Source organism: Atractosteus spatula, chromosome 3 (assembly GCF_055471065.1).
Source record: "Atractosteus spatula isolate fAtrSpa1 chromosome 3, fAtrSpa1.hap1, whole genome shotgun sequence".
Taxonomy (NCBI): Eukaryota; Metazoa; Chordata; class Actinopteri; order Semionotiformes; family Lepisosteidae; genus Atractosteus; species Atractosteus spatula.
The window spans coordinates 20375532-20403264 of NC_142708.1; the positions used below are offsets into that span (position 1 = coordinate 20375532).

At 35.8% G+C, this 27733-nt stretch overlaps 1 protein-coding gene across 1 annotated transcript in view; it reads left to right on the top strand.

Annotated features, from left to right (window-relative positions):
- st8sia4 (ST8 alpha-N-acetyl-neuraminide alpha-2,8-sialyltransferase 4) overlaps positions 1-26354 on the top strand; it is a 63371-nt gene extending 37017 nt beyond the window's left edge. Inside the window, exons 4-5 of the mRNA XM_088911922.1 lie at positions 3330-3623; positions 23748-26354. Coding sequence (XP_088768048.1) covers positions 3330-3623; positions 23748-24030 — 577 coding nt within the window. The 3' untranslated portion in view covers positions 24031-26354. The remainder of the gene's footprint in view (positions 1-3329; positions 3624-23747) is intronic.
- Positions 26355-27733: the final 1379 nt, after the last annotated feature.

Here is a 27733-nt window from a genome sequence, read left to right on the forward strand (position 1 = left end):
TTCCTATGCATATTGTGTTTACAGTATATCCTGTATTACATAGGTAAATATTACACATGGTCCCTTAAAGGGAATATAGATTTCTAAAAACACATTGTGTTAAGATAATTAGCATTACTATAATTCCTGCTTCTTTTATTCAGTTATTTTTTTACATATTGCTGTAGTGTATGAATGATTAATTCATGTACTAAAATAAAGCTTTATATTCTCTAGCTCCAGTATAGTTTCAAGGAAGCCAGATATATCTATTTGTGTACTTGCAATGTAATGAAACTCTATATGAAGGTCTGTACTAGTCCACTTTCAAGCAGCCTGGAAGAAACCTATTGCGAAACCTGTTATAGAAAAGGGTATTTAATAGTTGTGCCAGTAAAGTTACATTAATCAGGTTGCCCCTCTAATCAGTCCTCAGTGGGCTTCTTCAGAAATTATCGGGCTGTAGAATCTTGTATGCTCCCGTTGTGTGGAATCTTCTTTGACCTCAGGGACACAGCTGTGAATCAGCTTATCACCATTTGTAACCCAATGGGCGTGAAAGTAGGCTGCATCCTCAGTGAAGTTTTCTGGGAGCTAATGAGTTTTTACTACTGACACCAATCTTGAGTGCTATGTTTTTGAGGCACCTGTCTTAGAGCACTGTGGGCATACACAAATGCTTGTGTATTAACAGAAACAAACACAAGGAGACTTCCTTTTGCTGCCACTCTTTCATCTATGTGGATCCAAAGGTCCTCAGTTTTTAAGATTTCAACCAGAGTAATCATATAATTTGTGAAGATACCAGCTGGGCATTCAGGCCTTGGGCCATCTTTGAGGCAGCATTTAAACTTGACTGACCTCTCTGGAGTTCCACTATCTCATATCTTTCTTCACCAGAAATGTAAAGCTGATTTTTTGGGGGGGGGATTCATGTATCTTCACTGAAGCAGTTATCAGCAATTCAAGAAAGGAAACAGGATTATTTTTCTCAGTGTCATGTAGTAAAGGTATCCGCTTTCAGATAATCCATGAATCACATTGGTGTAATGAATTTACTTTGTTATATTAATTTAAAATTCTTTTTAGGAATGAATGTCTATCTAGTGGGATTATTCTAAAATGTTGCTATTTCGTTTAACTTTTTTTCCATATGCAGAAGAATTCATTCAAAATCAGTGTGGATGTGATTACTCTGATTGTTCAGCAAGGACTAATTAACAGTAGAAAAAGGTGGTCTTACACCTAATTCTCTGTGTGGATGAAAAAAGTAATTCCAATATCTCCTTAAATTGTCTTCATGATGTTTTGTATCCCTAAACTAACCTGATTTTTAATACTTTAAAATATTAAAATAATTCTTAAATGACATGTACTGTAGCACAAGACTGATATTTTGTGCATGGGAGAGTGTTTTTTTTTTACTGTATAAATGTGTTTTGTAGTTGTGAAATACACATTTCCATTTACCTCTTACTGCCCTGGGTTCCAGACAAACCTATATTTAATTTCATATGAAATCTGACATGTAGCAGAAGTGTAAATTACCTCTACGGAAGCAATTCTAATTTCCTGTGCTGTCTAGAATATATTTTTTTGCTATATACAGTGCCCCAAAGGAAATAGTAACAAAACTTTAAATGACAGGATGACCTATAGATTAATGTCTTGCTTAAATAAAAATTTACTGTGATTGTAATTGCATTGCACACACCAAAGTCGTATTTGTCATAAGTAATTTAATTTCTAGAAAACAAAAAGGTCAAATTTTTAAAACATGTACGTATTCCTTTAAAGTAATCCAATAAATCTCCAATAACATTCAGCTGTTTAAAAGAGCAATTGAAACCTATGGAGGTATTTAAAGCCCTCCAAAGGTTTTGTTTTCCTGGGGTATAAAAAGGAAGAAATGGTAATATGGATCATTATGCTTAAGATCAGAGAGCTCTCCAGATTCTGCACTCAAATGGCCATTGACGTCTACAAGTTCTGTGAAAATGCGAGATGAAAATTGGGGTTTTTTAATTATGTTTGGCCTGAAAAAGGTGAAACTCGTGTTGAGACAACACTTATGACAGCTTTGAGTATATTATGTTTTGGGCTTGTTTGACATCTACTGTATATGTCCTGGAACCCTTGTTAAGATTGAGGGAATCTTGAACTTCTACATATATAGCACAATTGGGTTCCCTCTGCTAAAAGCGCAAGCTTGGCAGAAAATGAATATTGAGAGCATGACCACAATAATGTAAGCATACATTCAGACCAACAAAGGAATGGATAACAGCATACAAAAAATGCTTAACTGTCCATCTCCTTCTCTCATCAGGACTTCTCTATATTTCAATCAAATTGATACAAGAATTCTTTATAAAATAATCGGTAAAAATTCCCTCTCAGAAATGCCAAAACCTCATAGCACACTACAGGATGGTTCTTGTCTGGGTAAGCCATGTCAAAGGAGGATTTGCAAAAGACTAAAAATACTAATTACAGGGATATGACCTATAATTTGTGGCCATGAATCATAACTGGAACCCTTGTGTTTTCCAAACTTCAATTAATTATAGCAATTATGACTTTGCACTTTACGGTGCTATTGGTAGCAATGCTGTTAAGTTAGACTGTAGTATACCATTTTTATTTTCTTTCTTAACAAGGCACAGTATCCAGTCTTAAAAACTTTGTTATGTGATGATTTGTCTCTGTTTTGCTGGGGGTATGAAAACACCTGGAAGACACTACAATGCCAACGTGCACCTTCTTTTGTTGAAATACTTTAAAAAAGGGAACTGAAGGGAAATCAATTTTATCTACATGCATTTTTGGTCATATGTGTCAGTGAGCAATAGAAAAGGCTGTAGAGCAAGACACCAAGAAAGCTACTGATACCTTAACTGTTCCTTTGTTCTGGGTACATTGACTAAAGTGCAACAAGCAATAATCCTTTTGTTTTATACAGATTGGTGCAGATTTAAATACTGCTTTGAAAAAGATCATGTCAGTGCAAAAAGCAAATGAACCATGATTTTAGATGAGCAATACAAGATCAGGCTTAGTAATGTCCAAGCCCTCTTTGAACTGCAGAGAAACAAAAGATTAGTGGCACACTGCCAGGCTTTCACATCACGTGAAGGTTACATTTTACCTTTAGGCCACAATTGACTTTCTTTGACTTCTGTAAATCTATGAAGCCAGTCAGACAGTTATGCATAACAATGACTTATATTTACATTTATTATAGCCCACAGTCAGAACCATTTATCTTTATGAAATTGGTTGACTCTTTTCCAGACTGAAGATTATTTATTAAACAATGCTTTGTTTTTTTTTTGTTTGTTTTTGAAAAGGTGTAATTTGGCACCACTCGCAGAGTTTTCTGAGGATGTGGGATTGAGGTCCGACTTCATCACCATGAATCCTTCTGTTATACAACGAGCATTTGGAGGATTTAAAAATGAGACCGATCGAGAGAGATTTGTCCAAAGGCTGACATTGCTTAATGACAGTGTTCTCTGGATCCCAGCCTTCATGGTGAAAGGAGGTGAAAAACATGTGGAGTGTGTTAATGAGCTGATCCTAAAAAATAAATTAAAAGTGAGAACTGCCTATCCGTCACTAAGACTCATCCATGCTGTGAGAGGGTAAGTAGCTAAATTAAAATAAAATGTGTCCTTGGATAATGAGTCAGACTTGGGTATATAGGTTTGCCAGTTTTGTAAAGACATTTAAAAGTTAAAAGAGGAAAGCCATTAGCATAGTGCCATATTAATGTTTGTTTTGAATACAAACGTGGGAGGTAAAAGGACTAAAACTATTTCTTTAATAAATATTTATCAACAAAAGCTTTGATAGTACAATGAGAACAGATTATTAACAGGTGCTTTTCACTGCATAGTGTGGGGTACTTTTTAAAAAAAAAGATACTTTACTGTCTATACTGTATAGTGAGTCAGTGATACGAGACAAATGCTTTCCACAAACCAAATGAGCAAGAATTGATATTTAAAGTGGGGACTTTGGAACATCTTGGAATGAACGTTAATTCTGACATCATGACTGTATTATCCTCAGCAATGTAATGCACTGTGGAAACATTTCATTCTAAGCAGCTGAAGTAGGATTTTTTGTCTGAAACCTCCTGAAACAAAATGTTTTTAATCATTTAAACCTTCTGTACAACACAAAAGATCCATTTACTTTTATCTACATGAAAAAGCGTCTTATAAAAGATACAACAAAGGCAGCAATTCAAATTAAAGTATCTCAGTGACAGCTGAATCATATAATCTTTACCCAAGCATACTCACTAAAGGTCTTATTCAAGTTTCATAATAATTCATTGAACGTATTATTAATACACTCATTATATTATTTATTATTATATTATATTTTATATTATAACAATAATAATAGTTTGGATTGTTTATTAACTTGATGATTTGCATGCAGGTTAAGAAAGTATTAGAAAAATATAATTCAAATACGTTATATACACATCACAATATTAAAAGTTTTGGAATGAATTTCAAGAAATTCAGAAAAGAAATTCAAGAAATTGAAAGAGACTGTGCATCTCCTATTATTGTTTTAGTCTTGCCATTAGGTCTTATCCTTTAGTATCCACTCAGCAAAGTGTAACTTAAAAAGGGTGCTTTTACTATGTTTTCAAGAGTGCATCTTTATTTTACATTTTAATTAAGACAGTGAGTCCTAAATTCTGTTTAGCATTAGACTTTAGATTAAGATTTGCTTAAAAACAAAAAACTGTGTAGCTTACACAGTTAATAGTAATAGTTGTAAACATATTTTCAGACAATATGCTGAACCAAAAACAAAAGCTCTGTATTTTACATCTCCTGTCTATTTCCTCTTCAGTCGCACTCCTCCCTGCTAAGTTGAGGACTAGTTCCTGTATTGCTTTACCAGGACAGCTGTAGTAGATAGATAGCAAAGCTGATCTAACAGAATGACTGTGACAAGCAATGGGAACATATACTGTATGTATGCCCTAGCATGGCCCCAGCTAAAGAAAAGCTGTGAAGGTTATTCTCATAAGTACTCTGTTCTGTTACATAAACAGTAAATTCAGGAATTTAATGTGTTGGTAAGAAAATGTTTCTTAAACTTTCAGATTTTTTAGCAAAATGTTCCTTTTTGGATGATTTAGTAGAACTTAAGGTTCTTTAAAAAGTAGCGGACTGCCCAAGTTTGGTACATGTATATCATACTTTCAAATCATCAGTTTAGTTAGTGGCTTAATCATTGGTGTAAGTTACCATGCTGTTACGCACCCTGATAGTCTAGGGGTAAATGGAGTGTAACATTAAGGGAATTCCAGGTGTGCAGGGAGAAATCTTTGGTGTGGGGAAAAGACAGAAGTGAAACATGTGCAGTTGGAATAGGTGACTGGTATGGGGGTATGGTGCCAAAGGAACGGAAATAACAAACAAAATGGAGCTGGCTAATTAAGTGAGGGGAAGCTGACCTAAATACAAAACAAAACCTGAAATATCCTGTCTTCAGCGTCTTCTAACACCCTAGCTAACCTTCACTGACTATCCAAAACCATACAAGATAAAAGGCACTCACAAGTACTAAACTAGCGTTTCTAATACAAAAACAAACTACGTGTGCACAATGTTACTCGACAACCTTAACTAACCCTTTACACAAAAGTTCACACAAATACACAAGTGAGCTACGAACACAAATAAGGGAAAACATGTGTAGACACCAGGAATAGGGTACAAAAGAGCACAGAGGTTGATATAATACGTTTGGGCAAGGTAATGACGAAATAAAGGATAATACAAAACACGAAAATACAGGAGGAGATGAACACAAACCAACAAAGCCAAAGCTATACGGAAACATACACACAAAGCGAAACGTACGAAAACGAAGAGAGACGAACCTGAAGCAAAACATAAGTGAAACTAAGCCTAAGCTGAGCCGAGAAGAACCGAATTTGAGCGAAAGGCTCCCTACGTTCTGAAAACCTCCAAGTTAAATACCGAAGAAGTTGAATTCTGATTGGTCGAGAAGCTGATTTCGAATAACGTAATACGGCAAGGTGGATGAATTAATGAACCAATGGGGAGGGAGAACAAACAAATAAGGAAGTATGGAACATAGAAACAAAACAAACACACACGGACCACACTGGGACGTAACACATGCCAATAAGATGATCATAGTAGATTAATTATAGTTAAGGAGTCTTTCAACAATAATTAATGAAAAGAGAATGGTATTTTCCTAAACATGAATTCTTTCAAAGTCAATATATTTCTAACATCAGAATTATTAATGTAAAAGTTGTTGAACACATCATAATGGCTGAAAACACTGAAAATATAGCCTACTGCAGATGGTATTTTGACCACCTAAATTTAAATTGATTAAATAGGCCTCTTGCTCAAATATTCACATTGCCGCCCGCATACTATGTAAATACGCAAATGTGTGAAGTAGTACTGTAGATTTTGTGCAGTGCACTGCCACAGAGCATCACTCCAGCTTCTGAATGTCTTTTTGACACCAGCCCCTATTTGCCGTGTTAAACATCATCAGATATAATGCCATACACTGTATTAAGGTCTCAGTAGTTGCTATGCTTAAAATGTGTCTTTAGACAATGAACCCCTTGATTATTTCATCATTCAATATTGAAGCTAATGAACAAACAGCTAAACTATGATGCTAGTATTTATACTTGTGCATAAGAATATTTAAAATCTTCAGAATTATTTAGATATTTTTAGTAATTAGTATTTTGAAAGGTCTGTTTTAGAGTGAAATTGTTTTGATCTTTCATTTGAGGGGGAATGAAATTTGACATGGGTTGGGTCTGGCAGGAGACAAGGCATAAACTAGAATGAACCAAACAAGCAAAATGAACAGAATGATCTCTTTCATTTTCCTTTTGTTTTTGTATATTAGATTAAGGTGGCATATCATATGTTTTCTTATATTTTATTGCAGTGTTTGACTTTATATCTGAAACCAATATTAGGTGCTGGCACCATGAAGACATTTGTATTACCTCTCCTATGTAAAGGCAGTCACATTTTAGAAACGTAGGTTCGATGACTGAATTGAGAAATAATTTTTATCTCCCATGAACTACACAGTTGCAAAAATATAATGATCAGATAGTACATTATCTTTCATTTAGTTAGCTGCTTCGTAAAATACTGTGCAACTGTCAGAAAATCCCTTATGGTTAGAAACAGCTCTTGTGACAGTTGTATTGATGAAGAAAATTTGCCTGTCAAATTTTCCCCCTATGAAAATGATTTGAGTTTCCTACTTTTACTGATTTCATTCAGATTTGCATGATTTTCAGGTATTTCAGAACTACATTGTGAACAGTATTGGTTAAACAGTAATTAAGCAGTATTTCACCTATTAAATACCAGAACAAAGAGAGGATGAATAAGAATTGTAACTCAGAAATGAATCGCCAATCACCAGTATCCGAATACTGGATATTGGGCTAAATAATTACTCTGTCACATTTCTACAGTGGATAGACTGTAGGTTCATACAGGACTACTCTTTGATTGACTGTAGGTTGCCGTCATTCTTTATTTACCTTAAGATAAATCTCAAAGAATGTAACGGCTGCCATGGCAACTCACAAGGACAACAGATACAGCTGTAGATTGCATACTTGCAGCGATTGAGCCTGAAGCTTGGAAACATTTAGATTTTACCATGGTATACTTAAGATTTCAGTTTAATATGGGAAATGGGGGACAGTGTTCATCTACCCAGTTACCTGAAGAAAGGTTGGATTTGCCTCAGTTTTATTGTAAGAACACCTGCGTTGAATATGTTGTTCTAATTATTTCCAAATCCGAGTGTATTTAGTCATAATTATTGACATTTGTTGAAGGTATTATAAACAGATAAATATACTGGAGCACTTTAAAAATAAAGCCTCATTTTCAAGGTAAACGTTAATTGGAATTAAATTAATGTAATTTTGTGTATTTTGGCTGTGATATCACATAATCCATTGTGAACATGTTTCTGATAAGAATATCCTTTGTGTAATGTGCATCTGGTAAAACACCCCATTATTCAATGATGTGGTATGTTCACCATTAAATCGAACAAAAGCATGAAAAATACCTGGTAGATTTAGTTGGCCGTGGACCACAGTAATACAGCTCCATTATATTTTAGCAAGTTATTGCTCAAAATAAAAGAATTACACTGAACTGGGTCCAACAACAACTAAATGACAAAGTCCCAAAGTTCCAGTGTAATACTGTACAACATCAATCCAAATCTTGACTTCCATTAATTCCCTTCCATCTCTGACCCACTAATCTCAACAAAAGAAAAGTATTCCCTTTCACAAACCTCAGCAAAAAATTGTGATTTTGTTTGTACATCTGTAGCCTCTAGTAAATAAAACAACAAAAAGGTAATTAATTGGAAAAAAACACCACACTTGTCAGTATCTAGGTGGGTTCGTAATGTAAAAGTGCTGTTTTGCGATCTGATGACAGAGTAATGGCATTAACATTATAGGCTTGACTTACTTTTGTCTGATTTTATTGGTTTTCTGTGATACTGTCTGTAACTGTCATAGCTGAGGAACCTTCCCTCTGGTGTTTCTGTTGAAATTGATGATCTTGCCATTGGGTCACAGTTTATTTGGTCTGAATCAGTCAAGGGTGCTTCTGTTTGGTAGCACATCTGGAGTCTAATGATGGTGGGTGAATGAGTTCTGAGTGCACTTGCTGCTTCATTTTGTAATGATTCTGCCATTAATACATGCAGAGCTTGTTAGCTCTCTTTCATTCAGCTGTAGCATCACTGCATGTTTGCTTAAAGCTGGCAGATCTGCATACTTTCTTCCTATGTTTATGTTGACTTTGCAAGAGCAGACCTGTATTTTCCTTAATGCATCACAGATGTTTTCATCTTGCATACAGGAGGTACAAATACATCCAAAAGTTAACGTCCAAATGTGGAACTCTTAATGCTTAGTTCAGGCATTTTACATCTTCTTATAATCTCATACTTAAGCACAATAAAACCTTCACATAATTAATATTAAGGGGTGAAAATCATGTGTTGTATTTCTGAAGTGATTCAGCAGATTTGCTGACACTGTAAATCACGTGACTTGCGTAAATTCAGTAGTGAGAGTTAAGGTTAGAGCACTGGAGGTCTGCTATATTTAATAGACACTGTGGGTCTCCCCAGTAGCATCACTGATGATGCTAATGAAAGGAGGAGTGAGAAAAGAACCTTCCAGCAATGCAACAGTGCATTTAATCACCACATATGCAGAGGTAGTCAGTAATAATAATCAGAAGAAACTTCACTTCTTTTTAGAAAAATACACTACACACCTTCTCCATGGGTCACACAAGACTCGTCCTGCACAAATGTGGGTCTGATAATAAAGGTTTTAGGTAAGTTACATGTGTAAAAAGCAAGTAGTGAGGCAAGCTAGTCTAATGATGGTGAGTAAATGGGTTAGTGCCCTAGATGCTTCAATTTGTAATGATTCTTCTGGTAATACACCCAGAGATTATTAGCTCTCTCTTTCACTTAGCTGTGGCATCACTGCACGTTTACCACTTCAGGTAATCCAATTTCCACCAGGACTCTGTTTTACACTTCAGGTTTGCCAATTTTTTGTGCATGTGGGATAACAGCTGTATTACAATCATGTCAGGGGGAGAACACGCATTTTTGGCTGTGTGTTTTATTTTGTTTAATAACTGAACAGTACAGTGCAGGCTAAAAAATGTACATTTTTTATAAACTTGTTTAAAGGCTACTCTAATTTAATTACTGCACTGTATATTTTAATCATAAAGTATACATCTTAAAGGGTAAAGGTTCCTTTCATTCTCTACTAAACTGGACAGCTAGCTGCATCTACATTTTCTCTTTTTGCAAGGCTTTGATGGGGTCATCACAACATTTGACCTGCAAGTAGAAACTACCACAGGCCTTTATCACTTGTAAATAGGTTCTCTGGGTATCTGTTAAAGGGGAACAGCAGTTTAATTTCAAATTAAACACAATATCATGAACTTTGTGAAAGTACTGTACTGTAAGTCAACATGGTGTCACAAACCCCTGGTCTCACCAAGAGTGAGAACTAGATTTCCCACAAATTGTGAAGTGAAGTGCCTCCTTCCTGCTCACTAGTCACTGTAATGACTAATGTAATGCGATATACAAACAAATAAGTACAGGTTGTGCAGCAGACGTTTCAGTACAGAAATGTTCCAACATGATGTAAGCAGAGTTAACAAGTAAGTAGTATTTGTTGGCAAAACTGCCTCAAAATCAAGAGCAATATTTTTATATCCACAAGCCTCTTTCTTTACAATGTAATAGGGTTGCTTCACCTCACCGGAAGTTTTGTTGCTTTCGTTCTGAATTGCAGAATATTTTACAAGTGTACGTTTTACTGTTATTGTGGTTTGAAATGCATTCATCAGTGCTGATTCTTTCTAATCCCTAAATATAAATAAAGCGCTGCATATTCCCCTTCAATATAATAATTGATTTGAGGGGTACAAGTTTGCATTCTCACAGGGAAATGTTGTCATCAGTGTGCTAGGGATGGCTAGATGTTACAAAGCAGTTTGAGGGACACTGTTGTAGAGTGTAGTAGTAGAGAAGGGGCTTTGATGTAAGAGCTACTAAATAATAAATGCAATGAGTTTTTATGTGCTCAGATCCCTGCAGCCACCTAACCTAAAAGTAGGGTCTATCTAGGGTCTAAAAGCAGTTGGTTGCAACATGACAGCGTGGAGCAAAATGGTAAAACTCCTGAGATTTCATTGTCCTTCTTGCAGACTCATCCTGACGTAACAGCATTCCAGCAGTGCAGTGTACATCCTAATGCCACTCATGTACTAACAGCTTTATTGTGAGATGACAATCTATGCCCTACTTACCAGACATGAGCCCCTTTGAGCTTTTGTGTTATTAGGTAGGATGATGTGTGGCATCTAGGACACGTGCTTGTCTGCGTTTAGTGAGAGGAATGGCACAGCATCTCACAAGACAGCATCAATGTGGTACTGAGCTTGTGTCACAGATGTACAGCTTGTATTGATTCCAGTGTTGGCCACACATGCTGCTCGCTTATGACTTTCACAATGGCCCTCCTATTGATGACAAATGTTAATGTCATGTCTGTTCATTAAAATGTCATATAACCTGCTACAGAAATATTTTCCAGATACAGTAATAACTGTGAATTGTTTGCAGTAATAAATAAGATTTTGATGCTTTGTACATAAATAACAATTTTCCATAAATGAACTCCTGTGACTTTACACCTTATGTACAAATTGAATTGAATAAAATCAAAGTAACAAATGACATTTATTTTCTTTTCTACCATGCCTGACCCATGAATCAAATCATATTCCGCAAGAAAGTGAACATTAGTTGTGGGTGCTAGTAGAGTGCCGTTTACCTGCCTGCTGTTTGAAGTAGGAAGGTATTTCCTAGGAAAGCTGAAAGTTTTACATGCTCGGTTGAAAAAAAAGCAGTATCTCTATTGAGTGATACATTTTAAAGAGTGAAAAATATGCCTGTATGAAGACCCATTTTGTTTTCGTACTACAAGGCTGTCAGGGGAGCACTATTATAGAGAAGGAATGTAGATACCAGGAAGTAACAAAAAAATTAACCGATTGTAAAACAGACTGTAAATCAAAATATCTCTGATGAAGTTCAAAAATAACAAATTATTATATTGTAATTCAAATGAGGTAGGTGTATAAAGCAGTTCCAGTACATACACTTATGTATTTAGCCTTTTTTTTAAAAAGGTGTCTGTGATACTCAATTTAACACATAAGAGAATTCAGCATTTTTTTTTGTTAAGAAACCTAAAGATTCACTTTCTCATTTTCAGACCTATTGCGTATGCAGTGGGTGTCATTAATCCATCTACCATTCATTCTGCATGATTTTCTTCTAGTAAGATTCAATATGAAGATCACCTAATTTAAATATTTTACAGAAGTCCGGGTGGCTAGGAGATGGATGTAGTTTTGAAAATGGCGTCGGGTCTTAATTTTGTGCTTGCGGCTGTTACATTTTATTTAAGACACCATTTAAGACCTCTCATTACACCTGAGATTCAGCTTAAGTGACTGCTTGCAATTTATATTCACAGAATGGTGTTTATAACATCTGGATAATCATTCTGTCAGCCAATCTGTTTAATTCCAGATCTTTATCTCAAATTGCCCATGCACTGCTCAGTACCAGTGATAACCTAAAGCTATTGAAACTAGAATTATAACCTTTTCTTGTTTTTTATTTTAAATCAGTCTGTCTAGCGGAATATTGTGTAATGAAATAAAAATAAGAAAAGCTCTGAAGATTCCAGAAATAAAATGTTAATTTCAATTTAATAAAGGAGTTTTACATAGATTCTCATGGCCATCATTTGTTTGTAAATAGCTTTATGTAGCCTGGTTAATGCTTTCAAAATATCCTAGTAGAGGCAGCTCTAGATGTAATACCATTCTTTATTCTTTATCATTCTTCCTAATAACATAATAGATTTATAAGAACCCAGAACCCCATCCTAACCATAAGATCACTGTGTAATATGTGCTTTGTTTTTAAATACTTACTTATCACTTAGATCTCTTGAAACAATGGTCATAAAGCATTATGGATATTTCTACAGTGTCATACAGTATGTGGGCTACATGAAACCCACATAAATATCATAAACACCATGGTCAAACAAAGTACAACCCTTTATCCTTTAATGATAATTTAATAGTTTTTCTACATTGCCCTAAAAATGACTTATTTTGGGTAGAGAAATTTAAGTATAAGATAAATTCTTAAGGCAACTGATGTTTGCAAAACTTAGTCCTGGTAACCTTCTCATTCATTTTTTACTATATGCACTTTATGACTTGGTTTAAGGGCCATATCTGGGATTGCATTTTTCTGAAGTAATGTAAAAGTGGATTAATGGATTATACCTCAGAATGCTAGGTTTCATGGAGCTGTAGGCTCTAATCTATTAAATACACCACTCGTGTACTGTGGGATGAAGCATTAGCGATTGCAAGGTAAACGTGGCCTAGATTGACCTAGAATGACTTCCCATTTCAAAACTAAATTAAAATTAAAATACTTTTATTTTAAATTAATTCGACTAGGTGAAATCATAAGAAAATTCAAATTGAGTTTGATTATAATTTAGTAGTTACCATTGCCCACTCTGAATTTTGAAAATTGCGTTTATGAATTGCAATTTAGTAACTAAGTTAGAATGAGGAATCTGTTCAATTCCGTCTTCATTATTTTACAAAAGTAAACTTCAGGCAGCTTTAATTTCAGGATTTAGATTTATCACGTTGAACCTTCATTTGAAAATCCCTGCATATTAGTTAAGGTTTGAATGTTAAAGATTAGATGGTAGCACGTAATTAAGGGAATTTTTTGAGACTGAAAAAAAAAGAAATGAAATACACAAGAAATTTTCCAGCTTATAGGGAGTTTATAACAATTGCATTTTTTGTTCCTCAATTTTTCTTATTATGCATCATGTCATGAACCCAATCACTCAGTGTTCATAGTTTCTGCTTGGATTTCCCCTGCTAGTTACAGTATACCAGGCTGAGTATTCCCCGAGAAGCTTAATCATGACTTTATGTAAGAATATTAAACCAAATTGCCCTTTGCTGAACCTGTGATGATATTTTATTTCACCATTGTATGTTGTTGTGGAGTTCAAAAACCTAAGACTCTTGTTCATGCGAGGCAGCAAGGAGGAGCATGAACACATCACCTGTCAGTTTGTTCGGCCTTTGACAGTGTTGTGTGCACCGTACTGGTCGGCAATGTGAAGTGGGAGCTGTGACAAAGCTCTCCGTTTACAATTTTATCTCTTGGGAGGGCCACCAGAGTAGAAAGACCACACTCAATTGTCAAGTTTGGTTCCAGGACAAATACTATTAGTGCAGATGAAACCCTCTATATTTAATTGACACCCTTTTAGCTTCAGCCTCTTTCTTACCAGAGCAGTGACGTTCCATGTCCGAATAACATTTCTCCTTTGCCAAGGTCTTGTCCGTTGTTGTCTTGTCACTCGTGTTGCCACACTGACACAGATTTTTTAGGGTGAGCCATGCCGCAGTAAGTTTACACCTCGCGGCCTGGCTCCAGCAGGGAATCCCATTATACATGTTCTCTGTGAGATTCTTGGAGTCTCGGTCTGAACCATCATGAGGTTCTTGAGGAGGATCTTTTTTGTTCATCTGGGACCTCATCTCATGGCATTCCACCAGGGAAGATCCCACCGAGAGCACTAATCTCCAGACCGCATTGCTCTGGGATTTCATCAGTACATGCAATCCCTTCCAACCAGTTCAAGATAATGTTCTTTGGAGCAGCCCTGTAATCTTTTTTTTTTCTAAATCTGTTTTTTTACCGTTACAATTCTTTTAGAAGTTCTTAAAATCAGAAGGGTGTTACAACTAGAAGATAATTATTAGTAACAATAAGAAGTGTTGTAAGAAGAAGGGTGTTACAACTAGAAGATAATTAAGTAACAATATGTATCACCCAAAATAGCTGTTCTGAATGTAAATTAAATTTGGATCGTTCCTGGTAATGACTATAAGGACAACCCAACCTTTTAGTTTAATTCATGATCTAGGACAGGGATGTAATTGAGATTGAAAACCTGATTTTAATCTGTGATTGTCTATATCAAAAATGTGTTGTAAGAGTTTAGATTAGGAAAATAAGGAGCTACCTAGTACAATCAGTACTAACATACAAAAAATGTTATTCTTCAGTTGTGATCATTAATTTTTTTTTTCCCCATAGTGGAACAAATATAGCCTTCAGACCTTTTCTTAAATGAACTGTAGCATAGCTTTTATAAATGTCCCCCAGCCTTATGTCTTGTGTGAAGGGTGAACAACTGAGCAGAATTTTGGAGGGTTCATCATTTCATGGTTGTTAAAAGATTGAAAAAAAATATGAACAAAATTAAATTAGCTTGTACAGGTTTATTTGGTTAAGGACACTTTCCAAGATTCTCATGACTAAAGGAGTTATTGAAAGACACCCATGACATTTACATCTTTTATAGTTATTGTTTTTTTTTTCAGAAATAGCTTTCATATGTAAGGAACTTACCTCAGTTCTCACCAGGGCATATGAACTGAAATTGTATACATGGACATACATGGACAGGGACATTAGAAAATATCTTCTTTTTTATTATAATATTCATCTGATTGTTGTGGATATTGCTGTCTTTTGTGTGTTTTTTCTTCATATCTCCTAAGAGCTTCCTGTAATTGTTGGGGTGGACTAATTTTATATTATTCAGTGCATTTTCCTTCATGATAAGTTGAGGAACCTTGAATTATTTCAGATGTCTGAGTTTATTTTGCTTCGTTAGTATTAATGACAAGGCTTTCCGGTTGTGGAAGTAGCTGTCCTGCTCTTATACCTACCTGCCAGGGGCTGTTCTACTCCAATTTGTAGCTCATTCTTTGTTTCATGGTGCATTAAGGAATCCTGTGTTGTGTGTATACTGTGTAACAAGGAAGCGTCACTCTCCTTTGAACAGCATTGTTAGTATACAGTTTCATTGCTTTCGATCAGGCAGATCATTTTACTCAGCTTTATATCAGAAGTGTTTAACATCTCCTGAGAGTAATAAAAAGCAATGGGTATCATCATATAATCTGTTAGGAAATGTAGAGTAAGCTTTTTCTCTCTCTTTGTCAACAAATCTCTTTTTCCAAACTCAATTTTGTGTTTGTTACCTCAAGGCATCCATCAATGAAAAATGTCAATTTTCCCTTTTCACATTAGAGAACACTGCCATTTTTCCAAGTAAATTTCTCTTCAGAGAAATAGCATTAATGTGCAGTAAAAGATAAATTAAAATACCCATGCTCTCTAAAATCTGATGTGATTTGTATAGAATGTCTCATCTAAAATTCATGTCAATATAATATCCCTTGGCATTATTTAATAAAAAATTGTCAAGGCACTGTTGATACCATATGAATCGATCATGTGTATCTTCAGGTATTATCATAAAAACCACATTAAACTAGTTGTAAGCATTGTAATTCTGAAGGTTTTTTTTATTTTCTAAATAAGATGTGGCTGCATTGTGAAAGCTCTACCTCCAACTTTATTAGTAAGTCAGTTCAATTAATTGTTTTTATTTTAGACAGTTTTTAAGTCATGGCTGGAAATGCCCAAATACTCAAGTGGGCTGCTCAACACCTGCAATGGAACATAATCTCAGAACTGCTTGCCACTTAAATGTCAAGTATTAGAACATAGATTTCTCTAAGATAAATATGATAAGTGTGAATGTGATCATGAAATCAAGGGATTATGTATCCAGACACAAACCTTCAGTTCAGCCTATCTGACAAGTGGAATAATGTGAGCTGCAGGGAAGAACTATGTCTTCTGTCGATAGCAGCTGTGTCCTGCAGTGCAGATGAGAGTGCTGTTAAGGTCACTGAGTACTAATCACTCAATGGCGTACTAAAGATGTTGATCTATTCACAGAATCAAAAAGGTATTGGTCAGAACGATTTAATGTTCCTAATTTCTGCTGGACAGTTCCTGGGTGGCTGTCTAGACAGCTGCCATTAACTGAAACTAATCATTGTCTGCGCTAATAGGTTAGCTGCACGGTTGCTCATTTCTACTCATAAAACAAGTCAAGTTCTTTCTTATTGTGAACAGATTCACAGGCCAGTAATTGAATTATTTATATACTTGTGCTAGATTTGCAATAAAGAAATTGTGGCAAAGTTTCTGTGCTGTTTTTGGCTTTACTAAAACTGTACTTTATGGTGCATTTGCATATGTATTTATCAATATTCATAATTAAGAAGCTGTGTGGACCTTCATTTTAGACATTACTGCATGTTTTTTTTCTCAAAAAATATTTTCTGTGAACAGTTCAGCCCCCTTCTGGAAAAGTAAGAAATGGAAAAATGTGCATATCTACAACTTGTGATTTACAGGATGTATTTGTCTATGTTTACAGGGGGTTTTGCAAATACATTAAAATCAGTTTTTCAGTGCTTCCATACTTCTATGGAATTCTAACACAATTCTATTAAGTCTTTTCCTGATGTTTTCTTTGGAAAGAAATATTGTCCTGTGAGCAATGATGTGTAATACAGTTGACACGGCTTTGTTTTAGAATTCTAACATTAAAAGCATGCTAACCTCCTCTTGTTTTCAGCATTATTTATTGGGAAAAAGTAGAAGGGTAGGTCTGCATAATAACTATATTATTAGAATACAGCTAAAATGAAATATTTCTCATTTTTAGGTTATTCTTTTAAATTGGAAAGATTGATTAATTGAATTATTAAAGAATTACATTCTGGAACATTTTAGGTTTTATTATGAGCAAGCAATCATGTCAAGATGCTTAAAGAGAAGTCCTTCAGAGCCAATTCTCTGGTATGATTTTATTCTTGTGATTGGATTGCATATTCAAATTAAAGGGCAAAACACAATGTCACTCATCTCCAGCCTATTCAAGAGCCTATTTTAATCTCCTGAGAGAAGACATCAGCTATGTTAACAATGTCCTTTGGCCCTAACAAAAACTGATAAATCAGTTACTATATAAAGATAAGTGAACATTCTGATGCTGTGTAGCTATAATAGAAAAATAATCAAAGATTCACCTTTTCTCTCTCTTTCCTAGCGTTAATCCCGCATCAGCAGGGTCCGCTTGTCGGCACACCAGTCTCCATTTGGTGGTTTGAACCAAATCTTTGAGCTGACGTTGCCATTAACTGCGACCGAGAAATACTCCAACCGGCGCGGCGCTCCGCCTGCTTTCAGAGTGGGAGGGAGGGGGGGAGGAGAACAAAGTAATGTAGCCAAATGATAGAGGGGGATTATTAGGAGGCATGGGAAATTTGGCCAGGACACCCCTACTCTTTTCGAGAAACACCCTGGGATTTTTAATGACCACAGAGAGTCAGGACCCGGGTTTTACGTCTCATCCAAAGGACGGCGCTTATTTACAGTATAGTGTCAAAGATTCACCTTTTCTAATGTCCTTTTTTTCCAATTTTAGTTCTATGTAAGTCAAGGTTACACTATATAGTCAGATTTTGTTGATTGTTGATGTCAAAACTATTGCAACTTGTTGCAACTTGTCTGTGAGCTACAGCTGTTTTTTTCCTGCCACTGCCCAGAGGTTTGCTGCCATTTGATCCAACTTTCTGCAGGACTGTGGCAATTCTGTGGCCTGCCACTGGGTTTTTATTTCAGAGAGCCTGTTGCTGTACCGCTCTGGTGGTGAGACTATTCTATTTCTAAATCTTTCCCAGAACATGCACACTACAAGACCAGCCTCCCCCAACCTTGGGGAATTACATTAGTGGCAAGAACCGGCCCAATGGCACAAGGTGTATTGGGAATCTTGCAGCTACTACCCCTGAGACAAGGACTCAAGGCTCCAGATATCTAACTAGGGAAGATTTGTTGGTCACTCATCTCGCTCCACGCGAGTGTTAACACATTATAGGATCTCCGAGCCCTTCGCTCGCACATTCCCAGGCTCAGTGATCAATAAGTTACGCCACCCCTCGGTGGACTAAACCAATCCCCCCTTTTCACTTCTCGGTGTCCCTCGCTCCTAGCTAACATACTACTGGAGTGATACCAGTGCCTGCTGGACACCAGGCTATGCACATTTGTAATTGAATGCCGAAGTGTTCCTTCTCCAACTACCTCTAGTTCTCTAAGGACTTGCACACTGCAGTATCCCTAGCCCTTGACACTTGTGGGCTCCAAGTGTTAGGCAGACAGCTACCCCCCACTTACAGTGGAATTACTACTGAGGTACATACTCCCTCAGTCTACAGTCCCTCCAGCATTTGGTACCCAGGATATATAATGATCCCTTGTGAGGAATTTAAAGAATACCCAGTCTCCACCTTCCAGTATTCTTGTAATCCATAGACATCTTAGCAACTAACACTTAGTGATAAGATGTATTCCTCTAAAAAGCTGCTACTTTCTTGCTCGTGGGCTGTCATCTTGTGTTTTCAGTGTTTATAGCTCACTCATGCCCATTTGTCTGATCTCCCTTATAAGCTTATTGCTCTTGACTATCTGCTACAGGCTGATCACTGTACATGCATGCACTACATGGCTTTGCATGAGAAATGCGTTTGCATCTTTACTATCACTGTGTTCCACTTGCAACTCTCATTAACTAGTTACATATAATACTGACACAGCTAGATAAATTGTTCCATGGTCCAAGTATTTCTAGAGAAACTTTTTGTAGTACCCAGATACACTGATAAGAGATTGGGCATTGGGTAGAAAACATACTAAATTGAATAAAATTAGAATCTTTGCTTGTAATATCGGCATTGAATTCTTAAAAGCTTTCATTTCTGCAGAATAATTGTTTCCATTTACTTATGTGAAATATTAAATAGCCATTGAATATAGTCACTCGGAATGATGGTGTTCTTTCTAACAGAGAAAGAATTATATTGTAATTGTAAAAGCTGATTCCTTGAATTTTAATAGAAGTCATAGTATGATTATATGGTAACAGTACTCCTGCGTTTAGATCTCCTGCCAAGTAATTTGGCTGACTCCTGCTGCAGTTTATAGTGTTGAGAAGATGACTAAAATTTTCTAATAAGTCAATGGTGACATCTGTAATGAGAAATGTGAAGTATATCACTGGATTTTGTACATCTTTCAACCTGAACCACATTGCAGCCATTGTAGCACGGCACCTGTCAACATATTGACTGCAAATGCAAGTATACTATTATGTATGAATGTGCTATTTATGTGTGAAAATGGCCTTGCAGACATGGGACATGACAACATGTTTGTATACAGTACTGTATGTGCACATTATATTATAGGGCAGCGTAGCATAGTGGGTAAGACTTTGCAGATTCATAACTGGTGTGCTGTACTGTTATACTGTGAGCTGGGTGCTTGACCCTGATTTCTCCAGTCTACCTAGGAGGTAGGCTCTGCCTTTAACTGTTGTCCCATCCTTGGGGGAGTCATGTGGTCTCTGTTCACTAAATGACCAATGAGCCCAATGAGCAGGCCTAGCCCAATGAGCTATTTTGGCTTGAATATGGATTTTGCATACCTACACATCATTGTAGTGGAAATTTAACAGCAGCAGTTTCCCTCCTATTGATTTGCCCCCAGATAAGTCCTCAGTTTCTATGGGGTAATGGGAATAGATAGTGCATTTAACACTCAGAAGAAATCAGTTCTGTTGTTCTTCTGTATCCTGCTACCACCATTTAGTAAAGCACGTTCTCAATAGTTGTCTTCTAATCTCATATACCTAAAGATATACTTGTGAGTAATTATTTTCTGGCTCATCATGAATTGGAATTGGCATACTTGTGTTATAGTTAAGGACTTGTTTTTCTCTTGATGTCAATAGGCATAATTAAACCCATTTCCTGTGGGAAAAACCTAATTAAAACAATAAAAAGATAACTAAATATTAATTTTGTTATCATTCATTTCCAGCTTTCTTCAAAGAATGTGAACTTTGAAATAGAGATTCCTGATGAGCAGCGTTACTGACTGGTGCAGGTGGTTAGTCACTTTAGTTTGGCATTGGTAGCAGCTGTCTGTCAGCAGCGTGGCTGATTCATAGTCAGGTCTGGCTGCGGCATTTGGCAGAAGTAAAACAAACAGTAGATTTCCTGTTGTTACCTATCAGGTGGCAGGAGTTCATTTAGTGTCTGTTGTTCAGTAGAAGATGTTGGACCATTGGTCAGATGTCCTTTGATCAATGTTATGCCAAGGAACACTGCAACATGAGATGCTTTGGGTTTTGTTTTTAGTGTTTCTCTCGTGTTAGTCTTGCTGAACAGTCTGATTTCTCAGCTAAAATGAACCTGTCCTACCTTGCTTTGTCTGTGAAGAAAACATGATTTGAGTCTTTATATTGCTCACTTTTTTCATAATCTACACATCTGAAGTGCAATTTTAATAATTAAAAACTGAGGTCCTTCCTTTGTTTGTTTTGTGTTGTAAACTCATGGCATCTTAAATATTGAACTTTTTGCTGGTTCTGGAGATTGTCCCAATACTGTTTGTATGTAAGAGCACTGATCATAAATACACTTATTTCTAGTTTTGATTAATATCCCTCCAATCTATGCAATATTGTGAATTTTCTAGTCTTACACTTAATAATGTTAATGACAATCATACACCAAGCAGAAAGTTTTATATGCTATACTTCCTAAATTATTCCACTGAGTTTAAAATTGTACAGTATATTGTATAGTAAGTGAATTTAGTTTTGCTTATTGATCTCTTCCACCAGCATTGTCTGTCTTCAATTGCTTCATTCTGTGCACTTGTTTGGGTAAAACCCATTACCAAATAACAATCATTACCTGGATTGTTAAACGTCCCTATTACTTAAGTTTATCAAGTTACAGTACATAGGGCTTGTAATTTGATGGAATTTTGTTGAAAAAGCAAAGTAATTTACATAAAGCATCAACAGACATTAACTTTGTCTTACAGGGCATATCCTGTGAGAAGTTGAGGTTTATGGTGAATCAGGAAACATTAAACAATGTGTTTTGTGGGGAGGTTGGATTTGTTCCAAATCATGCAAGAAAAGACAAAGGTTTAGTGTTTCATCAACACCTTTGACTCATAAAAAGACCCACTTTGAGTGTCATATGATGATGATGATGATGATGATTATAGACAGATCCTACAACTGTATATTTCACTGCTTGCTTCATAAAGGAAATGTACTTTTATGAACAGAAACATGCCACTCTGAATAAGGTGATAAAATAATTCGCATGTGGAATGATTTATTAAATGGTGAGAATATAATCACAATGGGTGATACATTTCTGAGATTTCTTATTGCCAACTTATAATAAGATCACTTTACTGGCCATATACAATGCATTGCATTAGGAATTTGTCTTTTCACAAACTTGCTCTCCGTGAGACAAACAGACAGGGAGAGAAGCTTGGGGTCAGAGCGCAGGGTCAGCCATTTATACGGCACCCCTGGAGCAGCTGGGGTTAAGGGCCTTGCTCAGGGGCCCAACAAAGTAGGATTCCTCTGCCGGCCGCAGGATTTGAACTGGCAACCTTCCAGCCACAGGCACAGAGCCACCGCTACGCCCCCTAATTAACTAATTATAGCAGTTAATTTATCTTATTTAAATATTCATTAAAAGCCTTGGCAGAAGTATTTAAATGAAGGTAAGTTATTTCAAAATTGCCTAGACTTATTTTAATTTTTTTTTAAAAAGACTTAATTTGTTCCATCTTGGACACTATTACGTGTCTGTATCCTATGCTATTTTGTGTTTTAATGGAAAAATTAGAGGATGGTATAAAAATATTTTTTCAAGGATAATTATCGTAACATCCTACTTGCTGGAGTCTCTTAGTATAACTTTTTTTTTAAGGTTTGATTTATGTCCAGGAAGCTAGAAACTTCACTAGGTCATGCACAACTGGTCACATCACCTGTCTTGGAGTCCTTAGCACTAGCTTCCTGCCAGGTTTCCAGTTCATTTTAAAGTCCTTCTGCTTAAGCTAAAGGCTCCACATGTCTTGGCTCCTTATTAACGTGACAATATGCTATCTGCTTATTCACCTTTGCTTGACCTTTGCTCAGCTGGTTTACTGTGTGTTCATGCTGTTTGCCTGCTCTCTGTGGGTGACAGAGGCCTTTAGTGGCAACTCTCCAAAGCTCTTAAAACACCCCAAAGAAATTGCGTTGGTCAGAAGGCTCTTTTGTGACAGTTTTATCTTCTTATGTGTTTTCTTGGTTTTGGTTTCATTGGTTTTGTTTTGCATGGTTTTCTTGGTTTGGTCATTTTTAATTTAATTGTGTTTAATTGTACTGTTATGCACATTAAAAAAGAGCCAGCTGGTATTCTAAAAAATGTCACCGTATAGTGAATCGATGAATAATGAATCATTCTCATGACGGCATTAGGTTCTGGAACTCAGGTTCTGGAAATAGTCTAGACACTTCTATAAGAAATGTTTGGGGACACTTATTCTTTGTCTTCATATAGTAACTAAATAAAACAGTTCTTAAGAAATATGTTAATGTAGTATAAGAAATAAATTCTTATTTATTTATATCTTTTTTTAGCTTGTCTATTCTTTTATTGTTTTTATTGTCTTTTGGGGGTTTTCTGCTGATGCTTTTGATTGTTGATACACGCAAAATATTTAATACAGAATTAAAGGCATTGCACTATAACTGTTTACACAGTGCTATGGAAATATAAATGTATTGTGCATTACAGTACTAAAATGAATGTAAAATTCTTTGTTCACAATGCAGTGTAAAGTAGTTTCTTGAGTTTGTCCTCTGCATCAAATGCTGCCTTGTGGATTAATTATCAAAGCAACAAATTTACTAAGAAATTGCAACATATTTGCAAATTAACATATAATGAATCACTATGTAGTATGTACAGTATAATTGTAAAATGTTTTCAGATGGTTTTTAAAGGCACTGCATAAAATTATTATTATCCTAGTTTCTTGAAGTGACAAAAACAGAACCTGATAAAAAAAAACCACTGCTCGCTTTCAAAATTATACATTTGTACCATATGTGGGACTCTGCCTCTTCTGCAATTGCCTGTTGCTTTTTCTCTAGAGGGTGTTGTGTACTTTTTTCTTATTACTGTTTCTTTCTATGACAGGTACTGGCTGACAAACAAAATTAATATCAAACGACCCAGCACTGGACTTCTGATGTACACCTTGGCCACACGCTTTTGTGACGAGATCCACCTGTATGGATTTTGGCCTTTTCCAAAAGATTCTCAAGGAAGACCAGTTAAATACCACTATTATGATGAACTCAAATACAGATACTTCTCAAATGCAAGTCCACATAGAATGCCACTGGAGTTTAAAACATTGAAGATGTTGCACAACAAAGGTGCTCTCAAATTGACAACTACTAAATGCACACAGCCTTGATCTCTTTTGGACTATGTTTGCCTCAATGATGGAATATAATCACTTTGGCACTGGATCAGAAAGTTTTAACTGGTAATTGGGATGATTATGTAGAAGGGAACACGTCTGGGACCTGCACTGACAACTGAAAGGATTGAGAAAATAGTCAGTGAATGTAAGAAAACATTTTGCCTGCTAAGTTACGATGAAACAAGAAGCGAGCATATGAGATTTTTGAAGTTCTGAATTCGAAAAGTAAAATCAGTTCCGGACTGATTGAACTAAAAAGAGTCAAAGGTGTAGTGGACGAGCTGGTTGTCAAATAAAAAGGAAAGCTTGGCAGCTGTCAGTTTGCTCAGAGCTTTGTAAAATAATGGCAACAGATCTTCAGAAAGAGGTCAAAAGATATGCTGTCTGCCAACACCCAGTTACTGTACCAAGTCCTCTAGTTATGAATGGTGGCGAGATCAGAATTTCTGATGAGCTGAATGTGTTGTTCTGGCAAGGGATTTGCAGCCGTGGCCCCAAGCAGCTTTTCTTGAGAGATTGATTGGTGTGGCAGGCTTGTCACTGAAAGGGAAGTTGATAAAACAAAGCTGCACAAGGCTCTTTCTTTCCTTAATGCACCACAGCTATGCACATCCATAAACCTGTCAAGGAGTTTATCAGCTGTGACAGCTTGGTGTGATAAAACCTAGGAGGAAGTCACAGGTCAGGAAGTTTTAGTCATGCTCAATAAGGATTTTATATATAGTGGAGAAACATTTTTGGATGTTCTTAAATCGGAATAGGTGCCCTTAATATTGGTACCAAAGATTTTACGTGCCGTTTCATTACTGACCTTAATTTAAAATCAAAATACTGTGTGAAAAGTTTAGTACTGTACTGTTGTGCTAATTAGCAGCCTCAGGGCTAAATTATTTTTCTATTTGCATACATGGGAGGTACAGTAATTGCTAAACAGCGAGCTGTTTTTCAGTTCAAGAGATATAAATCTTGAAATGCTGCTTATTTTATTTGACCTTTTTCCTTCTTGTCATTCGTAAAATATCAGAATGCAGGTTTATGTAAAAGAAAAAAAGCTAATCAAGACAGAACATTTGAAATTAGATCATGCACAAAGTATAGATATACAATTGTTTTTTCTTTTAGAATCTGCCAATGAAATTACAAAAACAAACCTGGTTTTTAAGCAAGTGTTCTTAAACCTTAAACTGAAAATGTTTCCGTATTTAGTAATGGCCTGACCCCGTTCTGTGAACATAATTTAAATAAATGGTAGAATCCATTAACATATTGAATAGTTTTTAGTAGTTAGTGATTGTATTTGTCTGGTTGTAAGAGAAGGGTAAGCACAGATTTTGAAAGAAGTTGGAGATTATTATGTTTAAATTTAAACAGATGTAAAAAAATATGTCAAGATTTCCTGCTCATACAGAGAAGAATGTACTTGTGGGTAAAACTGAAAAAGAGAGAAGTATGCTGTAAGATGGTGTTTTCAAAGATTTTTACAACCATTTAAAAATACATCTCAGTTTCCATTTTTTGTTCCTATACTTAGTTGCTTACAAGCCAAGTTTTGCTTGTTTTGTTTTTTGTTTTTTTTCAAGCTCAGTCAGTGGGAAAGCAGTATTTATCAAGTGTCACATTACAAAGATTCCCAGCTCTTAAGCATCACTTCTGCTCTGGTGTACATTGTTCTCTGTGAATGCCCACATGGAATTGGTGTTTACTAGAGCCATTTTGATGTCTTTAAATAGCTTCTCAAAGTGTTCATCTTCAAATAAAGGCATTTTAATGTTCAAAAGTCATTCAAGTTAGACCATGGAAATGTGCATATGCAAAAGATTTACTAAAGTGAGAAGAAATTCTCATTTTTTTAGGTGGCAATGCGGCCTTTGAGTAATTTTAAGATTACTTCTACTGGCAACCATTTACAATGCAGTGCAGTTAGAAGCATAGCTTGAAAGTAAGAGGTTACTTTATACTTCAATGGGATTAAATTTCACCAAACTAGTGATTCTCATTTTCTACCTAACAAAGAATGAATCATTTTGTATTACTGTATTAATGTTTTTTTGTGATGTGCATAGATACATCTGTGATGTATATGGCTATTGTGATATGTATGAAATTAATATTTGTATAGGAAGACTGAATACCGACTTTAAGGTGCTGAATGTTGGTGAGTTTTTATTGTTAAACAAATTTGATACTGATTGTTTTATTATATGTACAGCTGTAAATATACGTTTTCAACTTTTTTTTGTAAATTGTATGTCAAAATGAATATTTCTATGTATCTGTGAAAAGACATTAAAAATAAATTGTTCTCTTTACAAATATTCACACTGATTTAGACTAATAACATATTTGATGTAAATAATTTGTACTCTTTCTCTGAAATTGTTTTTTTTTAAAGTCTGGTGACATTTCCTTGTTTGCAAAGGAGTCCTGCTTAGTTGTGTTACAGTAAGTGTCTACAGTAAGTGTCTTTTCTAGAGAATATGAGAATAACTCAAATGTGTATTTGAAAGTATTTTTGACAGTATTTGAAAGCCAGGTAAGTTCTTTGTTGTATCTGTTTCCCATAGACAGAATTAATCACTAAATTTAACATGGAATTATGACCAGTTAGATTTATAATATACTTAAAAGGGTTGTGAAATATTTGTAGAAAATATTTTCTGTGATCTGACAAATGTCATAGAATGTTCTTCTGAATTTGCACACGCAAAAGGGTGTTCACCAGCTTAATAGCTGGCAGAGTCAATGCAAAGACACAGACATTAAGGGCCCCACACATGTACCATCAGTAGACTCCAACCATACTACTGACACTCATGTTCACCCACACCCAAGCATTTATTTGTAACAGTCTGGAAGGGAACATCTTGAGGGGTCATTTCTGCACAGAAAAAAATACAGCTGCTAACAAAAAAACAAGGGGTTATGGAAATTACACAACACTTTTATACCCAATGATGGGTATTGGCTTGGGAGCTAAAATTTGCAGGCCATACCTTATGCATTAAAACGATCATCTGCAGCGGACTGGAAAAGGACTGGGAGTGATGACTGAAACAGAGTTGGTTAGCTGTGTTTCAGAAAGCTTGTAACTGAGTTATGCGATTCGGAGGGGCCACCTGACAAGTCTCTTCCACACAGCAACAGCTACAGCTGCGAACACAACCGCGCGTCACTGGATGTCGTGTAAATCTAAGCATGGGTAATGGTGTGACTCCAGCTTGCACACCAATCTGGGCAAGACCACCACTTTGAGTTACGTTTCCTGAAGAATCCCATTTCTCATGTCTCATTTGGCAGTGGCAGAGTACATGTTAACAAAATAAATAAGTAAAATAAAATTAACAATAAAATAAAATTAAGTTTGCTGATAGGTATGTTGAGGTATAATGTTGTTTTGATGGCAGCAGCATAATAGTTTGGGGCAGTTAATGCCAATATCTGGTGTTGGCTTGTTGATAATTTCACTGCACAGCATTGAATGCCATTCAAATTCAATGATCATACCATCCTCCTTGACTTTTTAGGTTTCTTCCTAAACTAGGTAATCAGCTGCTTAAGATAATATATCACACTTTAATATATTTTATAGTACTTTAACATTAAATAATGACTCAAATCTGTTTACAATAAAAATTCAGCACACCAGCAAATATCCAGGTATCCAAAAATAGCTAGTTGAAATTGTTGCTTGAGG